The sequence below is a fragment of the Epinephelus fuscoguttatus genome, linkage group LG3 (genome assembly GCF_011397635.1).
Source record: "Epinephelus fuscoguttatus linkage group LG3, E.fuscoguttatus.final_Chr_v1".
Lineage (NCBI taxonomy): Eukaryota > Metazoa > Chordata > Actinopteri > Perciformes > Serranidae > Epinephelus > Epinephelus fuscoguttatus.
This window is the reverse complement of record NC_064754.1, coordinates 22,481,335-22,501,996: the sequence shown is the minus strand read 5'-3', so window position 1 is coordinate 22,501,996 and position 20,662 is coordinate 22,481,335. Positions and strand designations below refer to the sequence as shown.

Here is a 20,662-nt window from a genome sequence, read left to right as displayed (position 1 = left end):
TGAGGACTTTGTGGGTTTATTGTCCAGTAAAAAAGTAAAAAAGCAATCATATGTCATAACTTCCATTGCTTTGATGAAGTAATTAAATAGTCGTGCTACATTTTTAACAGGGTAACTAGTAATCTGTAACCCAGTACATTTCAATACACACTGCCTAACACTGACTATTTCTTGCACCAGTGCCAGTTTTCTTCTGTCAACTAGATCTTAGTATGACTAGATGGATTTGCAAGTTAAACATATTTTTATTGATAAAGTTATTCACACAGAAAATGGTTAGGTTTGGTATGCTATTGATACTTCAAATCTCAAGAATCCTACTCCAAAACATGCAGATTTTCAGTATGTAAGCAACTTTGTTGATTAAAAAAAGAATACAGAACCATATATTGTTGCATAATTCAAAACAAGCCCATGTATCATGTTTTTGCTTTGATTGCAAAAATATTTTTGCACAAATGGAAGTGAGTGAACACGGACAGAAAAGGGAACTGGGAAATCACATGCAGGCACTTATTCTCACAGGAATAGGACAAATTACATTTGTAATGTTGAAATAGCAAGTTGTGTGCAGAGGTGCCATTTATTACTAATTAGCAATTGATATGGTAAAAACACAGCAGTAGCACTAAAGCTTCCAAAGGGCATTTGGAGAGGAAAAAAATCAATGATCCTCAATTATTAATCAACCAAACCATTTCACTTTTCTCCCCACTTTTGTTGAAATGTTACGGCTTGGGAATGGTATGACACTATATCTTGTCTTTATATTTAATGTCGTGTATTCTTATAATATTGAAAAATGTCATTGGCTTTTATAGTTGCATAAATTGCATATGCACTCATATTCATTTAGCATGTACTGACAGTAAATAAGGTCTGGTCTGTTCCTCCAGTGTGGCTACAAATGAGTTATGCACTGTGACTTAGATGTCCTCGGTTGAACACATTTATGCTGTGGAGCCCATAAACTAAAGATTTATGCACCTGTAAGGCACAGCAACAAGACACAGCATTAAAGGCAACTTCACAGCCTTTTAGACCAAAACCACACCAATTCCATGATGCATCAAGAACATGGCACACAAGCTACTTGATATTGGACTGTGATGCTAAATGTAAGGTATCATGAAATGGAATTCATTAAGTGCAATCGGTGTATTGTGTCTGCAGCCTTTAATTGCTCCCTATTTCTTCATCAATATGGAGGCTGTTGAAAGAGGTAATGTGCCTGCACAATGGCAAAGTCATTAATCATAGACTAACAGGGAACATCCTTTGGGGGAAGTGTTTACCATTACAATAGCATTCCAATAAGATTCCTCAGATACCATTCTGAGTCCACAGGGATCACGTCTTTGCTAGCGGATTAGACGAGATGTGGAGGCTTCGTTGAGTCCAGTATATTGATCAGATATGGTAAACCAGATCAATGTTAACCTTGTAAATATAACCTTTTCATTATTACTGTGCTGTTGCATACTAACCTTTAATTCACTACTAATCTAGCTATTTAAAAAACAGTTAAAGTCAAAGAATAATGCAGACAGAATCACAGATATAAATGTGTTGTTTTCATGATAACAAGTTCAAAATGCATTAAGTATTTGATATTGTTAATATACTCCATGTTTGTATGTGCAGCTCCCTTTTAATAAAAATGACTATCCAAGGATACAATAGGAGAAAAATGCCATAACATTACACCCAATAATAGGTAAATGAGTGCACTTTTCTTTCTGCCATTCTGCTAACATTACATAGTTTTTATGGCGAGATTTCTTTAGGGAATAAACACGCATTATGGATAGTGTAGTTTACACGTGCAATGATTTCTTGGGACCTTTCGGTTCACACAGAGGTGGATCCTTTCTTTGTCTTTTCTGCAACTGTATACGGCCTCTTTTTGTGTTCGCTAAAAGGTGCATTTGGCTCTACTACATCATGTTTCACCTTCTAAACCGCCCTGCAGTCATTTTTTGTTATTTGGAACGGAACACAAACGATTTTTGAACTACATGTCCCATGGTTGAAGCTCTACAGTTTTCCCTGCACGCCGCCGCCTCCCCATTTCGTCCTCTAGAGTAGTAATGAAGCGAGCGGAACTACAAGAATTTGACATCCGGTGGTGACTTTCAAAATAAATCGCCTTTGCGTTGAGGGAACATACTGGAAGGTCGAACGGTCATATTTTGTTAACACACAAAGACTTACGTAGGGGATTCGCACATAACTTAACTTAAAAGGTCCGTTTTCGCTATTAATATTAGCGCAATAACCGTGTAAACTAACGTTCTGAACAAGCCAAACATTTATTTTGAAGGAATCCCCAGACATCCGGTCTGTTGGCCGTTAGTCCTTGTAACTTGACGCCGCCATGTTCCAGAGGAGGGTGAGTTTAGGGAAAGACGGAGCCACCCTGTCAATCACAATTAAGGAACCATGGGAGTAAACTGGTAAGGAAGCTCGGCGGAACCACTGTATTTACGGTGAAGATTGTTTTAATTTGCGCAGAAACGACAACTATGCGCCGGTACACTGTGGGACATTTTCATCTGATCTCGCCAACTGGAAATCGCTCCACTTTGACGGGAATTAGCATGAGGCGTCACATATAACAACAAAAACTTAGCGACTTTCAGTTGCCTGCGCCTGTTTTTTGCCCCCACAGCGTTTCAGTTTGAACATAATACACAAGTCACCATTGATATTTGTACAAAAGGCGGTGCCGCGGAGTGTTATATTAACTCCAAGCCCAGGATATACCCGTTTATTTGACTTCAACTCGTGGAAAATCTGGTCTGTGCATTTCAGAGAACTGCCGTGTCGGTGAGTCGACTTTCGAAGAAGGAGTGACGGTATTTATCGCTCTCGAAAACACAAACACTTCAACTTTTCCTGTCTCAATTTCGCCGTGTGAGTTTTTGTGTCAACGTTTTCTTTCAGGTACAAGACGACACTCCCAAAAACAAACGAAGCCAAGCAGCAATCCCCGCTCCAACTCCGAGGGAGAGCAAGAAAGGAGCAGATATGAGTGGGGGAGATGTGGTGTGCTCAGGGTGGCTGAGAAAGTCTCCTCCTGAAAAAAAGTTGAGACGTTACGTAAGTGCACTTTATATCCTATTTGTTACATTGTAATAAAATAAGCCAGTGCACAAAATGGACCAGTTTCTCCCTGGACACTTTTCATGTGCAAGGTTGGGCGTAGTGACAGATTGTTAGGCCTCATCTTGTGTACATTTCAGCAATTACATTTCTGCATTTGCTGAACCTGAAATACTTTGTGACCTCTCTGAGCTCAGTTTGCCTTGTGGCCCCGTACAGTAGGAGTGAATTTACCAAGACAGATTGGTATTGTTTTGCTCATGGGTACATTAGTAGGGCACATTGTTGTTGTTTTTGGGTCAGACCTCAGGCTTTTCCTTTGAGACAGCCTCCTTAATGACTAGTTTATACCTCCAGGCAGCGATCCAGTCCCAAAGCACTACCTCTGAGGAGTACACTTTCTTGGACCAATAACAAAATACATTGATTACCTTGGGAAGCGATACTTGTGCAGCCAGTACTCTCTGTGTCAAAGGTGGTAGATGGTCACACCAAGGGTTAAATGATTTACAAAGCATCAAAGGATGACCCCATTCCTGCAGATTTCAGTGTTTGTAAAAAGTTGTGAGACATGCATAATGAAGTGTCAGGAGCTGCTATAATTATTAATGTTTACTGCCCCAAACTGATAACTCATACACTTAACACTCATGCTACTCACACATATCATTCAGTGTTGCAGTCTTGAAAGTAATACATAATTACTGACAATGCAATGTCTCTTTCTCTGCCACTAATTTGTCACAGGGATATCACTGTTTTGTGTGTGATTCTCTCTGCTTATTTGTTGTGCACTTAAAAGAAAATTTCATAGCCGACAGCAGAGCTAATGCAAAAGCAAATAGCCTCAGTAGCACATGTTAGCTGTCAAGTCTATATGCTTTTCTTGTGGATCAGTGGATATCTCTGTTATTGATATTTGAATTACAAGGCCCGCAACTTGAGAGGAGGGATGTTTTTGCAGAAACCGCAGGTCCAGTGGAGTGTTTTTTCTGAAAGCAATAAAACTAAAATCTAGCCACAAAGACAGGATTTTCACAGGGCTTTCTCCCACTCGCAGCAGAATAAAGTCTTTTTTGTTGTGGAGGAAGTCAAAATCTTAGTTCACTGCATAATTGTGAGCAAGTTTATTGTGTCATTGCATGCCTTTATGAGTGGTAATTGCTCAAAGCTTCATTGACACTGATTAGAAGTGACATCTTATTTACCATTTGAAGGAGGAATTTACCATTTTTCTGTGTCAGAGGTCACCCTGATGTTCAGCATGTGGTGATGAGAACCTAATGTTCCCACTTCAGGACGTTCTGATTGAGATAATCTCTGAAGCCAACTGTTGGCTATAATGACACAAAATTGTTCTTTCTCAACATACTAAACCGCAGGCTGGTGGAGGACTTAATTGTTCTCAAGGGGATTGGCAGTTTGCTGCTCCAGTTTTATAACTGTTTTCTGGACACAGTAGTTTGGAATAGTTAGGAGGCCATCTCACAGTGTGTTATGAGGAGTATGAGAACTGCTCTGATGCTGGTTTTATAGAGAAGATTTTGAGTGGTTTATGGCTGATCAAGAAACTACATTGTTTGGATTTAAAATAATGTTTGCAAACAACTATGGGCTTTTGTTCTAGTGGCTTTTATTGTTGAGAGGAAGTTTAGCGAGATGAATTAATGGTTAGCCACTACAAGCCAGTAAGTTAAATACGGGAAACATGGGAAACCACTTTCCACTTTTGGGGGGTTTTAGGTATCCATCAGCCTATTCCCTTTTGTGACTAGATTGTTTTTAGGTTTATCATAAGATGTGATAACGCTCATATTAAGAAAGAGTTGACTGCAGGGGCCAAAGTTAGTAGCCTACATAAGAGTGAAGACAAAAACTAGACATTTAGGCCCAACAATCATCATATTTTTACACTTGAGCAGAGTGTATCGGTATCGGTTTTAACTCTTCAGTATAGATTTTTGATGTTACTCTCAGTATCAAACATGAATGTTTTGCAGTAGTTTTTCACTGCAGTTCAACAGTCAAGTATGCAAATCCAGCTTTCTCCACCAACAGCAGCTTTTACAGTAGAGCTTAGTTAATGAATTGTCCAGGCGGATATATCAGCTTATATTAGCCCATTGCAGATATACTGATATTGCTGTATAAGTCAGCTGATGAATGACAAAATGTTGAAGTGCAGAAAAGCCAAAGACATGTTTTGAAACAGTGTAAACTTTAAAATGTCCCTACAAATACCAATACTGTTAGTAGTCAGGAATCGTGTATAGCTTGGGCTGTACTCTGTAGTCAAATGTAAATGTAAATCAGTGCAGTTATAGGATATTTTCTGTTTTGCATAATGGGTCCAAATGACATTTTGTCGATTGATTGCCATATCTTTCTGTATCAATATCGTTCTTCTCACTTACATACAGAAAAGATCTAAGTTAGCCAGATATTTAACATATTTGTTTTACCTTTAACACTTTGTTAAGCACAAACATAATCACAAACATATGTATTCAGATTTTTAAGAAATCCGTGAGCTGCCTAGAACTGAACAAAATCTAAAAATATTGATGAACAGAAAAGTGGGAGGTTGGGGCCAGGTTCCTCTTCCTGTGAGAGACCATTATGCGTGGTCACACAAGGCTGTGTAATCCACAGGAGTGCTGACTATCCTTTTTTTGGCCAGTGACAAATTGTTCAACTGTAACCTATTAAGTATCTCACCACCAGCTGTTTGAGTCGATGCCCAAAATAAAAAGAGAAGTTGATTCTTTGCTAAATTAGAAATCATGCAGTCGGTAATAAGGCATTGTGATTTCAGGCTTGCGAGGATTGGTGGGATAATTTTAAGGCTAGATCTAGGAATTGTTTATTGTTTATTTGTTATTTGTTTGTGGTATGTTTGGTGGCGATCATATGATGGGGTCTGTTGGCAAAGTTAGGATGGCTTACCGCTCTGATTATTGACCATAGTAAAATCTTGTGGTTCTGTCAGGCGATGCTATCTTCATGTCACTGGTAATCAGACTAAAGATCACAATAGTTTCCCATCCCACAAGCTAGGTAACTGCACTTACCTGGAATCAGATACATTTTAGATCAGACCAGAACTGTTGGAGCCTTCTGAGAAAATGAATATAACTCTTCTGCTGTCTCTCTCGGGGAGTAGAGGGTAATGATGGTGAAGTTCTGTTTGGCAGAGTCTCCTGACAGTTTTTCTTCCTCTGCCATCATTGGAGTGGATTTTAGATGTGTCAGACACAAGTTCAAACTAAAATCACTTCACTGTCACATGTTGCTGCTTGGAAGATGAATTACAACAGCCGTTGCCACATTTCTGCTTGTTTTTTCTCCATATCAGCTTTCAATTAAAACCATAGGATAGTTGCCCTGCGATTGCCATTTCAGATGCTTGCTTTACTTGATTTGTCTCCTACCATCTATCGAGGGTCTGCTCAGAAAGTGGTGACATTGCAGTCAGATTCCCACAGATATCAGACAGCTGTCAACTACATAAATGCAGTTTTTTTTATCCATGAATGGATAAAGTATTGGATTGATAAGAAGAATAATCTAGCCGGATTATATTTTGGAACCCAGGCTTCCATGTAAATTATCCAATAGTTGTTTTATCTTATTTGAACAGATAATCACGATTATGTAGTTACAAGAAAACCCTCTCCATATCACTGCATTTGTTCTGAAACAGCTGGAGCACTTTGTGTTGTTAAAGTAAACATTTGGCGGCAGGTTGAAAGGTCCAGTGTGTAGGATTTAGGGGAAATGACGTAATATTCGTTACTATGTTTTCATTTGTTTTTAATGGGCTGAATGTAAGAGTCGTCGTGTCTTTGTTACCTTAGAATGAACCATTTATATCTACATATGGACCGGGTCCTCTGCCACGGAGTCCACCATATTCTAGAGTAGCCCAGAATGAACAAACCAAACACTGGCTCTGGTATGACTCTAGTTTCTAGCGCTAATGTAGTCCTCCTGCATGCTTGGCACATAGGAGAATTCACATTTCTGCTACTTCACCGCTACATGCCTCTAAATCCTATACACTGTACCTTTAACATGGAAATAGACAAGGTTTTTACCTTAACCTATCATTATAAAGTAAGTGTTGATTGCACAGTGTAATGGCTAAAGCGTTTTTTGCTTTTATTGATAGCATAGCTGAAGAGACACATACTGTGGGAGAATAACATTCAGCAAAGAGCGGCGGGTCGGAATCAAACCCAGGGCGCTGCAAAGGACTCAGCCTATATGGGGTGCACACTCTACCCGCTGAGGTAGAGGTAGCCCCATGGCCATAGAATAATCACACTGTCGCCGGTTCCATATAACCCTTGCTTTCATTACGCAATTCTGTCTGCCACCTGGTACGATCTCCCTGGAAAATTAAGCATCAGCCATAGCACAAAGAAAGTGCACCAACCATTGTGCTACCAAAACGGGAAGAGGGTAGTGCTTTTGTTTTCCCTACTTTGATTACTGAATTGAAAAAACAACAACAATATGAATAGAATAGAAGGCATTACAATAGTATGTGAACATGTCACCGCCTTCAGCTCTCTTTTATAAGCCCCATGTCCAGACAGAGTCACAGAGCAGCAGCAGACTAGAAGCCGGGGGGCCCCTGCTTACCTGATTAAGCACTCAGGGCAAAGTTTGCCCCTGAGGCTCTGCTGCTGATTGGTGGAGCTCAAAGGTGAAAGCAGTTCAGCAGACCTGGCTGCATCTGAGCAGCACCAACCATCATGGGCTTGACACAAGCCAGAAAATGTTGCCTCTCTGTTCATTAGCAATGAAGCAAGTGTGAGGAGGCAATTTGGCCAATTAAACCTGATGCTGACCAGTCAGGTTTGGTTTTATTGAAGAGGGTCAATGTTCCTCTTTCCATGCTTCCTGATTGACTGTCTCTTAAACAGTTCAATCAAGATTTCATACAGAGAATGCATACAGTGTTTACATTATAGTCTTAGTAACCAATTAATTCTTTGTTGCCGTCGGAATTCTCTGAGAAGGAGTCAACACTTCCTGTCCATTAATGTCTCGTTCAGGGCCAGCATGAAGGTATCTAACCACAATTGCTTTTGTAGGACGATTCCCAGCCAGAGTTTGTCATAACTGTATCCTCTGCGGTTTTCCATTTCATTGACACTGCATTTTCCATCTGCTTCTCCTTTTCCTCTTTCATTTCTCGTACCTTTCAATCTGTGAATTTCTGTCGAGGTCCACTTGTAAAATCCCTCTTCAAAAGAACAGCTTGGAGACTGGTATCTTCCCGACATCTGCAGCGTGATATTAGAGGGACCTAAGGAGATGCAGCGATGAAGTTGCAAGGTCGTTTTCAGCACCACTCTGTTGAGAGATAGTGTGGATGTGACAATATATTGCCACATGAAAACATTATATTAAAAAGGTTATGTGCCTTTTAGGAGAAAACTGAAACAGGATGCACAGTTCAGCAGATTGACGGTATGTCTACCATAGAATTAAAAAAGACGTCATTATCTTGTTATAACAAGAAATTGAGCAAATTGTTTTTGTCATGGTCACAGCAATAAGCTGCAGCAATTAAAGAAATATGAACCACAGACACATACTGATATTAAGGGTGGTCCACAATCCCAGTTGTGCTAATGTCGCTATGTTTACCAGTGTTCCCCAGCTGCTCTCAAGCAGTGGCCTAAATGCTAAAATACCCATTCATCATGGTGACATGCTTCTGCTCCGTCCTATATTTATTCTCCATCTTAAGTCATTACAACATGGGTGCAACACAATGACACTAATGCTTCTGTTTAAGTAGTTTATTATGTGTAAAACATAATCTACATATAGTGCTGTGTAAAGTTGTGAGGAAGCCCGAGCTTTAGATGAAGTATCTTCAGTTTACCATGACTGTGGTAAAGATGTAACATTACGGTGATATTGATTTTTGAGTATATTTCCTAGCCCTAGTATGGCTGGGCAGTTTCTCAGTTTTTTCCTCCCACTGCTCATAGCTATATGGACCATTTAAATCCCTGTAGTCCATTGGCATGTACCCATTGGAAACAGATAAGAATTTTGTTGTACACTTCGTCCAGTCCTTAATAGGGCCTCAGAGCTTGAGCAAAAGGCTGCTGGGTAGACCGGAAGAAGGAAAATATTGAACCCTGAAGGTCCCCCCTCTGATGGCTGTAAAGGGAGATTGAGGACACACTCCATGCTGGTCTTAAGTCCTCTCAGCTGAGGGAACATGCATTTACAGTACACACCACTGTGGCCATAAGCCCTTACCTCTGCCTCTGCCTGTGGCTGACTGGAAACAGTTGTCATTTGCAAAGTAAAGAGAAATATGTACCCGACGAATGTGACAGGGCGGTCGAATGAAAACAAAGCCATAGCTCTTTCATTAAGTAGAGGATTCATTAAATCTGCTTAGCAAGTGGAACAGAGAACAAACACTCACTTTCTGTTTAGCCCCCCCCCCCCCCAATGCTCGAAGAAACAAACAAACAAGCAGACGGAACAGGATGCAACAGAGGGGTACTTGTGCAGCATTAGCCTCTTAGGCTAACAAAGAAAAATTACTGGACCATGTCCTGGGCCGCCACAACGACTCAGCTCTCCATTTGGAGCAAGCAGACTACTGTTGTGTGATCTGCCACAGCTTGAAAATGGATTGCATGTGCCATTAATTATTTAATGTCCATTACAAACAAATAACCATTAAATATTCATATCTTTGCTACTACAGTAGTTATCCTTACCGGCCCACTTTTGTCCCAGACACAGACTATCATTATTGTGTTATACATAGGGGTATCAGTTGCACGGTAGCTGAATTGGTAACCAGCAAAGTCAAGCTGTAAGGCCTCACAAACATGGTGACAATTGCATTGGTAGATTCTCCAAGTGATCATTTTATCAGCAGAGAGATTGGAAGCACTGAGCATGTTTTTTCTCAGTTGTCGACATCTTTTATGAACCAAACGGTTGTTAAAGCCTTTGTTTCAAAACACAATAGAAGTGAACATTAGTATGTGTCTGTTTTCTTCTGGATATTTATAGAGAGTAGTAAGCCTGAAATCATGTCGTTGCATCACAAAGGAAAACACAGCCACAAAAACAAAACAGCCAGTGAGAGCAAAGCCCTCTGAAAGTTGGCAGTGCATAGTATTTTTGTGACACGCTGTAAATATTTCACTAATGTTTTGCAGCCTCACATAAGTGAGATTATGTTTGAAATGTGTATTGATCAGGCCTATTTCTGTTTTAAGCAGTTTTCTTCATTTGATGTGTCAATCATCTTTATGTGACAGCAGTTTTTGAGACTGTCCAGTAAAGATAGATCAACCAAGTAAATCTGTTTTGGGTATGTCATCATCTTTCTGTGGTCCCAACAGCAGTTTTTGTGTTTATCTTTTTATTGTTTTCATAATAAAGAAATAAATGCATAGAATAAGGTAAGGAGCTCAGACATCTGGAGGGAGCTCGGAGTAGAGCTGCTGCTTCTTCGCGCCAAAAGTGGTCCGTTAAGGTGGTTCGGGCATCTGACCAGGATGCCTCCTGAATGCCTCCCGTTAAAGGTGTCCTGGGCACGTCCCACTGGTAAGAGGCCCCGGGGCAGACCCAGAGCGTGCTGGAGGGATTACATATCTCATCTGGCCTGGGAACGCCTTGGGGTCCCCCAGGAGGAGCTGGTAGGCGTTGCAGGGGAGAGGGACATAGGGGTGCTTTGCTTGGCCTGCTGCCCCCGCGACCCGGCCCCGGATAAGCAGTTGAAAATGTATGGATAGAACGATGGAATAATACATATACGGAAGGGTTGGTGGTTATACAAAAGACAAGGAAGATATCCTGACAGAGATTTTGAGCCATGACATACAGACCAGCACAGAGATAGTGGCTCACTGACAGTTGACTTTATGTTATCTGTAAGTCATTAAAGTAACGCCAGGTCGCCACGTTTTCAAAAAAAGATTTCCTCTCATGTTTCTTACAGCAGTACTTTGGAGTCAAATCCTGTCCAAAGAGCCAGTGATATAAACTTTTCATATGCACGAACACCATGCCATTTCCCACACAAACTGGTAAAAGAAGAATGTAGTAAGAACGTATGCACCTCACGCATACTTCAGACCAGATGTGAAATGATAAGGAGAGAGATAAGGAGATTAGATATAAAGCGAGAGATGTAGTCTTATAGGAAAATGTGGTTCATTTTTTTGTGTGATTGTGTTATTGTTTGTTAAATCTACACAGCAATCTGTAACATTTCAGTCAAAGGCACATGTACAAGCTTAATTTAAATCACTTTGAGTGGTGCATTTTTATCATTCTTTATATTTACATTCATGACATTTTTTTCCCTGTGACTCAGGGTGTTTCTAAATCCATGACTGGCTACCTGCGGAAGTCTAAACGGAGCTTGTTTACATACACTTAATTTCACAATGATTTGGAAACACAGAACAGGCAGTATACACAGCTTTATAAATCTGAGTTTTATGCCCTGCTCCCCTGGTGTCTTTGTCTCCCTGCTGTCTCCGTCACCACGTGATCTCCCTTCATTGTCCTGCAGCATTTGTGCGCAGCTTCTGGCAGGATCTGGTCATCTACGTCAGAAAAATACAGACAGTTTGAAAGGCACAAAAGTGTTTTGAAGTCAAGTGCGGCCCAGCTTTCACAGTAGATCGTCTCTGATTTGCTCTGTAAACTTGATACGTCCATGCATAACTTTCCATGCAGATTCTTGAGCGGTGGAATGGCTCTTCAAAGCACAGTAAACCATTGTTTATGCCAACACGCACCCATTTGCAGTTTCAAAATGAAGTTGAAGTTGATTGTGTTGCTGCCATACTGTTAGCTTCTCTGTCAACAGCTTTTTTGAGAGTATGCTATTTGAGAATTTATTTCAGCTGAAAGTTGCTGATGCAGGACATAATGGAGGAGGAATCAATAAGAAATTGGCTGCAGGGTAGAAATGTTCAACAAGCTGATTGTGTTATTGAAATATTTGCATACATACTGGTGCATCTAGTGAGACAGTGTTTCAATGTATATGTTGCTTGCCTTGTGAGTGGCACTATATACAGATTGTGCGCAGTTCCTTTAAAACTGTTTGACTTACATTATTGTATCCTTCTTTAAACTTGCCTTAGTGGAGCGCTGAAACTGCTGGATTGAATTGGCAGGTCAAGGCTGAGCATTTTGTAAACAGATGTGTCTCTTTGTGCCTGGTGCAGCTGTTTACTGTCCTGTGTGCCAAGTCCACCAGCAGCTCATGGTGTGACTTTAGAGAACTGGTTCTCATGCAGACTTGGTTTTCCTGTTTGCAGCTTCGGAGCTGATTCTGCAGTTGTGTTTTTTGTTGGAATACATTTCTGTCGAGTTGTAAAATGATCCTTTTGTGCTATTTGTCACCGTGCCAAGTTGAACAGTTTCAAGTGCAGCTATTATTAAATGCAGATGACAGAAACCTCTCAGCTATTTGGCATGGCTAATTGTACACATCGTCATGTGTTTTTTTCCTTTTGTGATTGATCAGTAGGATGTTGTGACATAGATTTGATTTAAATTTGGTATTTTCTTAAATCAAAAGTCTCACATTCTTGGTTTTCATTGTCTCTCGTGTTTCAACTGTTTGGGCTAATGACACCGGGCAGTAAAAATAGTATGTCATAAGGCTGCTTTCTATTTCCAGACTGGAGTTGTAGTTCTGGACATGAAACAGGGCTGGTAGGAGAACACAGATGGCCAAAGATGGTCTACACTAACCAGACAAAAAGGCTGTTGGGGTCTCTGTTCCCATCAGATTTCAGTTTTGAGAGAAAAAAAAAGCACAAACAGAAGTTGGGCCAAATTTATGATTGTGTGCATTCCCCGAATTCTTGCAAAGCAGGGGAAACTTCTTCCAGACCTATGTTGTAGGACTTAAGATATGTATGCAGTGACATGCAGTCTGGGATATAGCACAGTGGCAATCAATAACTTTGTCATCATTGTTGAGGAGAGTGAGGAGAAAGCAAAAGGGGATGAGAAAGACTGGAGTGCTTCTCAAAGCAACACCATTAGGCAGCCTCCAGTGAGAGCAGCTCTCTGTTCTCTCCCTCTTTCTTTCCGTTCCCAGTGCTTCTTGGCAGGCACAGACAGCAGGAATGTGAGGTTGCTCTTTGCTAGTCTTGCTGGGGTGTGAGTGCCTGGTCCTGGGCTGCTGCTGCTGCTGCTGGTCGTTCAGCTTAGGCTAGGATGGGCTGGCCTGCCCTGCACTGCACTACACTGCAATGCAATGCACTGGCCGATTGTTGTTTCTGCAGCAACGGGAGGGAAGAGGAGCCGCTCCCTGGCGCCCCAGCAAGGCATGGCCGCCCCTTCCTGTGTGAGGCGCTGATGGCTACCAGATGGCGGGTGAAGACAGAGGAGGAGGGGTCCTATATTCTCCTTCTTTTTCTCTATTTATTACTTCTGCCTTTATATTGTCATGTCTCTGCTTTTCTTCTGCAAAGTCATTTTTTTCCTTAGCCTCTTATTTATCTTTCTCTGCCCCTTTTGCTCCAGCAGTTAATTGTTCTCTAATAAACGCAGACAAAATGGACAGTGGTGATGAGCCTGATGTTGCTGGCATCCAGGCTATATACCATGTTGTGTTTTTCTAGGTGTTACATACCCTGAGACACAAAAGATGACTCACTTGTGATAAGTGACTCACTGAAGAATTGTGCACTTTGAAAGCCTTTTCATGATGCATACTTGCTTTAAAAGTAAAACTTTAACATTAAGTTTTATTGTCACTGCAGCACACCTGCTCAGCAGTAGCTGAGGTGTGCATGTGGCACTCAGTGGCCTTCAGCAAAAACTCATGAGAGCTAAGATAGGTGACCAGTTGACTCACTGAAAGCCTGCTCCTCACCAACAGGAGGCCCTCTAAACTCACTACACATAGAGACCACTATCACCTCTTAAGCTGAGTCTCCAGGGATACGTATATGGACACAGATGACTAAACACACCTGCTTGATGAAATTAGCTCTGATTGCCTTGTCTGGATGTTGTTTATACTTTATGGAGCCTCTCCCTGGACTAGTTTTTAAGAGACATCAGATTGCATTTTCAAATTAAATTGCATCTTTTTGCCAGAAGATCAGCATGCTTCATTAAGTCATCTCATCTCATGAGAAGACTTAGAGAAGACGCTTGGCTTAGAGATGAAAAATTAGGGATGCACTGAAATGAAAATTTGTGGCTGAAGCCGAATATTATTAAACGCTTGGCCGAATACCGAGTACCGAATACTGAATATCACTGTTTAGTTTTTCATTTGCAGACGTTTTTGCAGATCGCTCGCTCAAAACTGTTTTTAGTGCGAGTGCGGTGACGGGCGGATCGCCACACTGCCGACATTTTACTCGGCCCGTCACAGCACGCTGTTTGATTGCTTTATCAAAACACGCCGCTATTATTCGGCCTTGCTTTTAACTTGTCCTATATTCGGTTACCGAATATTCGGTGCATCCCTATGAAAAATAAGCATTATGTTTTAGTACTGTGGCTGATGTCATGAAAACAGGTTACTAAATAATCTGGATGTCTGAGTATAACAAGGGAGACCCCAGATGCAACAAATTATTATTTTCTGATGTAATATCTGATGGTTTTTATTCTTTATTAAACCTATAATTGTTTGATCTCTGTTAGATAATAGTTGGGCTGGGCAACATATCAATAAATCAGTATCAAAAAATGAGACTTAATATTGTCCTAGATTGTGGATATTTTAGAACCCTAAGCAGTGTCTTTTCCTGGGTTTAAAGGCTACAATGCAGTAAATTGATGTAATTTTCTGATCTTACTAGACTATTCTAGCTGTTTTATTATTTTCCTGTACCCGCTTAGTCATTATATCCACATTACTGATTTCTTTTAAAATAAAAAAATCTCATTGTGTAAGTATTTTGTGACCAATAGTCAACCCTACAATATTGTCGTAATATCAGTATCAAAGTATTTGGTCAAAATTATCCTGATATTTGATTTTCTTCTTATTGCCCAGCCCTAGATAATAGTATATGAAATAAAATAAAATAAAATAAAATAAAATAAGATACAATAAAATAAAATAAAAAATATAAAGAAAAATAAAATAAAATAAATAAAATAAAATAAATAATTCATAACATAATATAATAAAATAAAATGAATAAAATAGTGATCACGGTCTCTCAGAGTGCAGAGTGGACTCTTGCTCTTCTCAGGAAGTAGTCACATCTGGAACCAAAACAGAAAGTGCAGACTTGAGCAATCATTTGATTTGCAATATAGTTGGTCACTGTTGACTGACTTCTAAATTTAGATGCCTAATTGAATTGTTAAGCAGTGACACTTGTCATTGCAGGTTTCATTTTGACGCATTGTTGTCAGTGTAAAATTGCCTCAGGGCTACAAAACGTGGACTGGAAAAAATATTAAATATGAATCACGTTTAGTAGCCAAGTATGTGTACACATACAAGGAGTTTTTTTATGTAGCTCTCAGTGTACTTTCTCACAAATAGACCTGGGACTGCCCTCTGCACCACCAACTTGAAAAACACTGGCTAATGTGATGTTTATGTCAGTCTGTCAAAGGAAAGCTGTTGCTGCAAGATGTCTTGTGACCTAGGTCTGTAAAAAGCTTCCTCTTTGTGTGGTAGGCTACTTTTTAGATCTGATTTTCTATATCTGAGTTGCAAACAAGAAATTTTCCACTGTGTCAAAACTAGTTGTGCACCAAAGAATGAAATAGCAGGTGCAAGATGAAGGGTACCAAATGACTGAACAGATAATTGAGTTTTTAAAAGAGACTGTCCCAGGGATCTGTTGTTGTGTTCCCTGGAGAAGTGTAGTGCTTGAAAATGTTGGATGATTACAGTGATGAATTTCGAGGGCAGCTTTTGAAGGTAGAAAAATGTGCGGCTGTATCTGCTCACATTTAACTCCAAAGGTTCACCTGTCATCCCCACACACACACACGCAGCTGGCACTCTAGTTATGTGGTGCTGTGTGATCTGACCCCAGCCGCTGTGTCTGCAGCCCCTTAATATAGCCTGCTGCTGTCATGGTAGTTTTTGCCCTTCTTCCCTTGCTCTGTGCTCTATGTGCACCAATATGTGTGCATGTTTGTCCCGGCCTGAGGACAGGCTGAATTAGACAGAGGGGGTGTTGGGGTGTCAGCCTGGAGACCAGATGCGAAATATTGCTACTGACCTGTGTAATTTCCCAAGTTACTGTGACCCAGACAGGCCCTCAATAAAAAAAGACACAGTCTGTATCTAATTGTCATTAATTTAGCTTTTTATTGATGTTTCAAGCATCTAGGCCATTTTTTTAAAAATCAGTTCATTTGTGCATTTTAGAGTAGGAATCCTCAGAAGAAACAGTAATGGACAGAAAAAGATGGATGACACTTGGCTGTTCACTACTGGTCCTGTTGTGGCCACTGTCCCTGATTGCATTAGAGTTACTATGGTGCTGTCCGATATCTTTGGCCTGGCCTCAAGCCAGAGGACGTGGTTTAACTTGCACACATGTACACACACACACACACACACACACACACACACACACATACACACACAGACGTAAGGAGAGAGACACAGAGATGCAGCAGACCCCTGCTCTCAGAGAGTATTCGTTTCCAGCCTGATTGGAAGCTGAGACTGTCGAGGACCTCCTCCCCTTGTCCACCTACTTTCTTGGCATTTGTCTGAACTTTCCCTGGCACTCTGCTCTTCTTTTTTATGCTCATTGCTGGTGTGTTTTAGAAACCTGTGGAATACCTCGACTATCGATGTCTCAGCTTATGCCCATGACATTTGGATAACCAGCAAACTTTTTGAATTCCAAGCAGAACTCAAGGTTGGTAATTTGTATGAAATGACTTTAATTAAAATTTGGAAATACACCAAATCTACTTGTGTTCTTTGGTTACAGGCAGTCAGGCAGATAGTTAAATACAAGAGAGAATATAAATTGCATGGTCAGTAAATAATGTTCTTCTGTGGTGTGATGTCCTGGTGCAGATCTGCAAAGTTGCAAAGGGAATTTCCAACATGAGCTTTTTATGATCAGCAGGTTTAGTCACAGGTGTTCAGTGTAACAGAAACACTTGCAATCTAGCTGGGTTTTAAGAGACAATTTTGCCTCATGAATTATAGCTTTTTCAACATCTGTGTTGCATATCATAACTTATTAAATCGTACAGTTGAAATAGCTGTTCTGTAGTGGTGTTGAAGTACTTCATTGAATATTTTATGTATAAGAAACATCTTGAATCAGACCGTGTCTTTTTGACCAGCTCTGAAAACTGAACATGGTTTTGCATGTGATTTAGTGTGTTTGCTCTAAATGTAATTTATGCCACGATCTATGTTTTGCTGTGACAGTTTTTTTTAATATGTTATGTACACATTTGGCTGGACTGCGCTGTTAGACTGTGCACAGGCCAATAGGGACTGAAAGGAGAATTGTTTAAGCCCTTCTCGTCAGCGGTCAAGGAACAGCGTGATCATGTGAACCAAGTCTGCCATGCCAAAGGAATGTGTTGAATTCTAACGATGCTGCTTTGACAAGTGCATGTGACTCAAGAGCAAGAGCTCAGATTGGCGAGGGCAGGAGAAGCAAAGGCAGATAGGATGAAAACAGCAGAGGAGAGAGGGAGAGAGAGCAGGTAATCAAATGGAAGAATGCAGTGGATAGAAGTGTCAAGGTTGTGGTGGAGCAGAGCATGCAACATTTTGACCTCCTGCTTATCTGGGAGAAACAGTGTTAAAACCGAAAGACCAAACAACAAGGAGATTCTGTGGGAATGTGATAAATATGCGTTTTGGGGAGTTACATATCCTAAAGTCAGATGAGCCGGTCTTTATCTCTAGTACAGCTTTGGTTCTCATGGCTGAGAGTGGGCTGCCATCTGCACTCACAAACTGTCCTCGGAGTATGCAGATTGAATAGGGCACTGTACGAACATGGGTAATTAAGTACATTGAGTCTGGGAATCATTTTCAGAAAAGTTCCCATTGGTTATATAAAACAGCCATAGTAATTGTAGTGTGAGCATATCAGTCAAGGAGTAACTGTTTCTTCAGTATGTGTCTTTATTAGAGGAGCAGTCAAGACGAAGACAGTCAGATACTTGTTCCCTGAGAAGCAGCTGGTGTCATTTGAACAAGAAATCAATAAGATCATCTATTTTGTTATTTGCATGCATCAATGTGAGAAAAACCCTTTGACTCCCCCCTGTGAAGTGGGCAAAAACACTGAAAAAAACGAGATGTACTTTCTTTTTCTTTTTTTCTGGCTTTTATTGATGTGTTTACAAAATTAACAAAAACTGGACCTGAGGGTTTAAACACATAATGGATGCACAACCTCCATTTCTCCATGTCCTGAGCTTAATGTTGTTTCCTACTCTGTAGGGTAATAGATATTGATTGGTGACCTGGATTTTACCCTTACCACTACAAGCCGATGTCAGTGCATTTTCACCATGCTGGAGAAGCAATAACTATGAGTTACAAGAAAGTGAGAAAGATACTTAAGTAATAGAGCAAATGTTGCCTGGCCATGATGGTGCCTTGGTAATCTTTCATGTGTGCGAACTGAATTTTTATTCCTGTCATGAAGACTTGACACCTTATTTGAACCTGATTTGTATAGTGCTGCTGTTTATTTGCAATCCTTGTCATTAGTAGGGTTTATACAGAGTATTTTATTCCCCTAATAATCAGATTAAAAGTCCAGTCAGAATTAAAATACCTCATGGACAGAACTTGTTATGGATAAACTGGACCATTTGGAAACAAATCCTTAATACTTAGCTCAGCATCTGAAGGTTTTTCATGTAACTATACACTGTTATTATTCCTTTTTTTAAGACTCGCAGTCTTTCTTTGCAGCACTGAACCCTTGAGTTAAGTTGAATATTGCAGCTTTAGATTAACATAGCACTCTGTCTGTCTAACAAGCTTTTGATCATCATCATCATCATCATCATCATTTTCTTAGCGGTTTGTTTTTCTCATGGGAGCCAGCTTTGTTTGATTGATGTGTACAGATTTTATAACCTCTTAGTTTAGGTAATCATGTTTGGTTGCTCATGTTCTACCATTTGATTCTGCAGTTAGACTATATTCTGGTAATGCAAGACAACTACACCAGGCTCAATCATGGTAAAGGTGCCGAAAGCATCTGTAGTTGCATCTCCATCAGGGTTGGAAATTGGCTCCAACCACCAGCCCAATCTGGTAAAATATACAAGAGGCTGATAGATTGGCTTTACTCACCAGCCATGAAAACAATGGTAATCTGTTGAGTTAATCTGTTGAAATCCACCAAATCTCAAAAAACCTGAGAGTAAATGCTAAGAAAATTAGGAAGAATCTTGAAATATCGCAAAGGAGTTTTTCAGCTTGGGGAGCTGGAAAAGTTGATTTATCAATACAAGCTAAATGTGACTAAGTGCAAATGATAACATACAGTCATGAAGTGTCATCATTGCACAGGCCTCTGCAAGCTCTCTTCATCGTCTCTCAGTGGCTCAACACACTGATGTATGAGCACAGGGCTGTTCCCAGAACTCTACCAAGAGCAGATAGCTGTAAAATTAGGTGTACACAACTCTTTATTTGCATTGTCCAGTATGCTGTCATTTAATATGCATCCATTGTTTGCCTTTGTTTGAAGTTTGACTGGCACTCTTTTAATTACGTCATCTCGTTGCGCCCTCTTCGTCTGCACTGATAAAGTGAACCAAAATTAGCACCAGCTACTGCTTATCCTGATGAACCAACCAAATGCCAGTATTCACAGTACAGTAGTGTAGGGAAAAGTGCATTAAATCACATTTTCTTCTGTGAATTTTCTGAAAATTCAACTAAAATTTGCTCCACAGTTGCATGGAAACCCGACTAATGAGTCCAAACTGATTGATGAGATTCCTGTGCAATTACATTTATGCAGTGTGTCACTTTATTCCAAGCTTTCAGTGTATCAGACCTTCATCAGACATACACGACTCAGCAATGTGCAGGCCGGTAAAAGTAACCAATCCCATTTTAATCACTGTCAGTTTGCAGCACACCTGTGCACATCCCACATGGTTGAAGCCCCACCTCTTGGGTATTGTAGTTTATTTGTAGTACTGCGAGGGATACAAATGGAAGCCATACTTATTATTAAATACAGCAAAAATAGACAAACAAGACACACTTTAAAAAGGTACCATACAATTTCATCACATGGTAAATGGGGCGTTGAGAAGATGGCCTATATTCTGATAAAAGTGATGCTCCAGCAGAGTATATAGTAAAGGAATAATGATACCAAGCACTCATAGTATCTGTGTCTAGTTCAGCTGTATGACAGATTAAATATATTGTATATATCAGAAGCATTTATCCTGCTGTGTCACTTTCAAAACTGCAAATGGGACACCGCATATAATAATTTTATTTAGCATAATTGGGTGGGAATTGTTAGATTGATATAATTTATACGGAAAGAAATGTCCTCATATAACTGTAGGGACT

General features: G+C 40.3%; 1 protein-coding gene across 5 annotated transcripts in view; it reads left to right on the top strand.

The window, feature by feature from the left end:
• The first annotated feature begins 2,400 nt into the window (after nucleotides 1-2,400).
• The window catches only part of gab1 (GRB2-associated binding protein 1), a 65,114-nt gene continuing 46,852 nt past the window's right edge, over nucleotides 2,401-20,662 (top strand). For 2 of the 5 annotated variants that reach the window (XM_049567250.1, XM_049567222.1), the window contains exons 1-2: nucleotides 2,404-2,858; nucleotides 2,947-3,102. In XM_049567250.1, the coding sequence (XP_049423207.1) occupies nucleotides 3,031-3,102 (72 nt within the window). In that variant the 5' untranslated portion in view covers nucleotides 2,404-2,858; nucleotides 2,947-3,030. Of the gene's footprint in view, nucleotides 2,859-2,946; nucleotides 3,103-20,662 lie in introns of all 5 variants that reach the window. The other 3 variants (XM_049567261.1, XM_049567240.1, XM_049567231.1) reach the window with 3 other exon arrangements.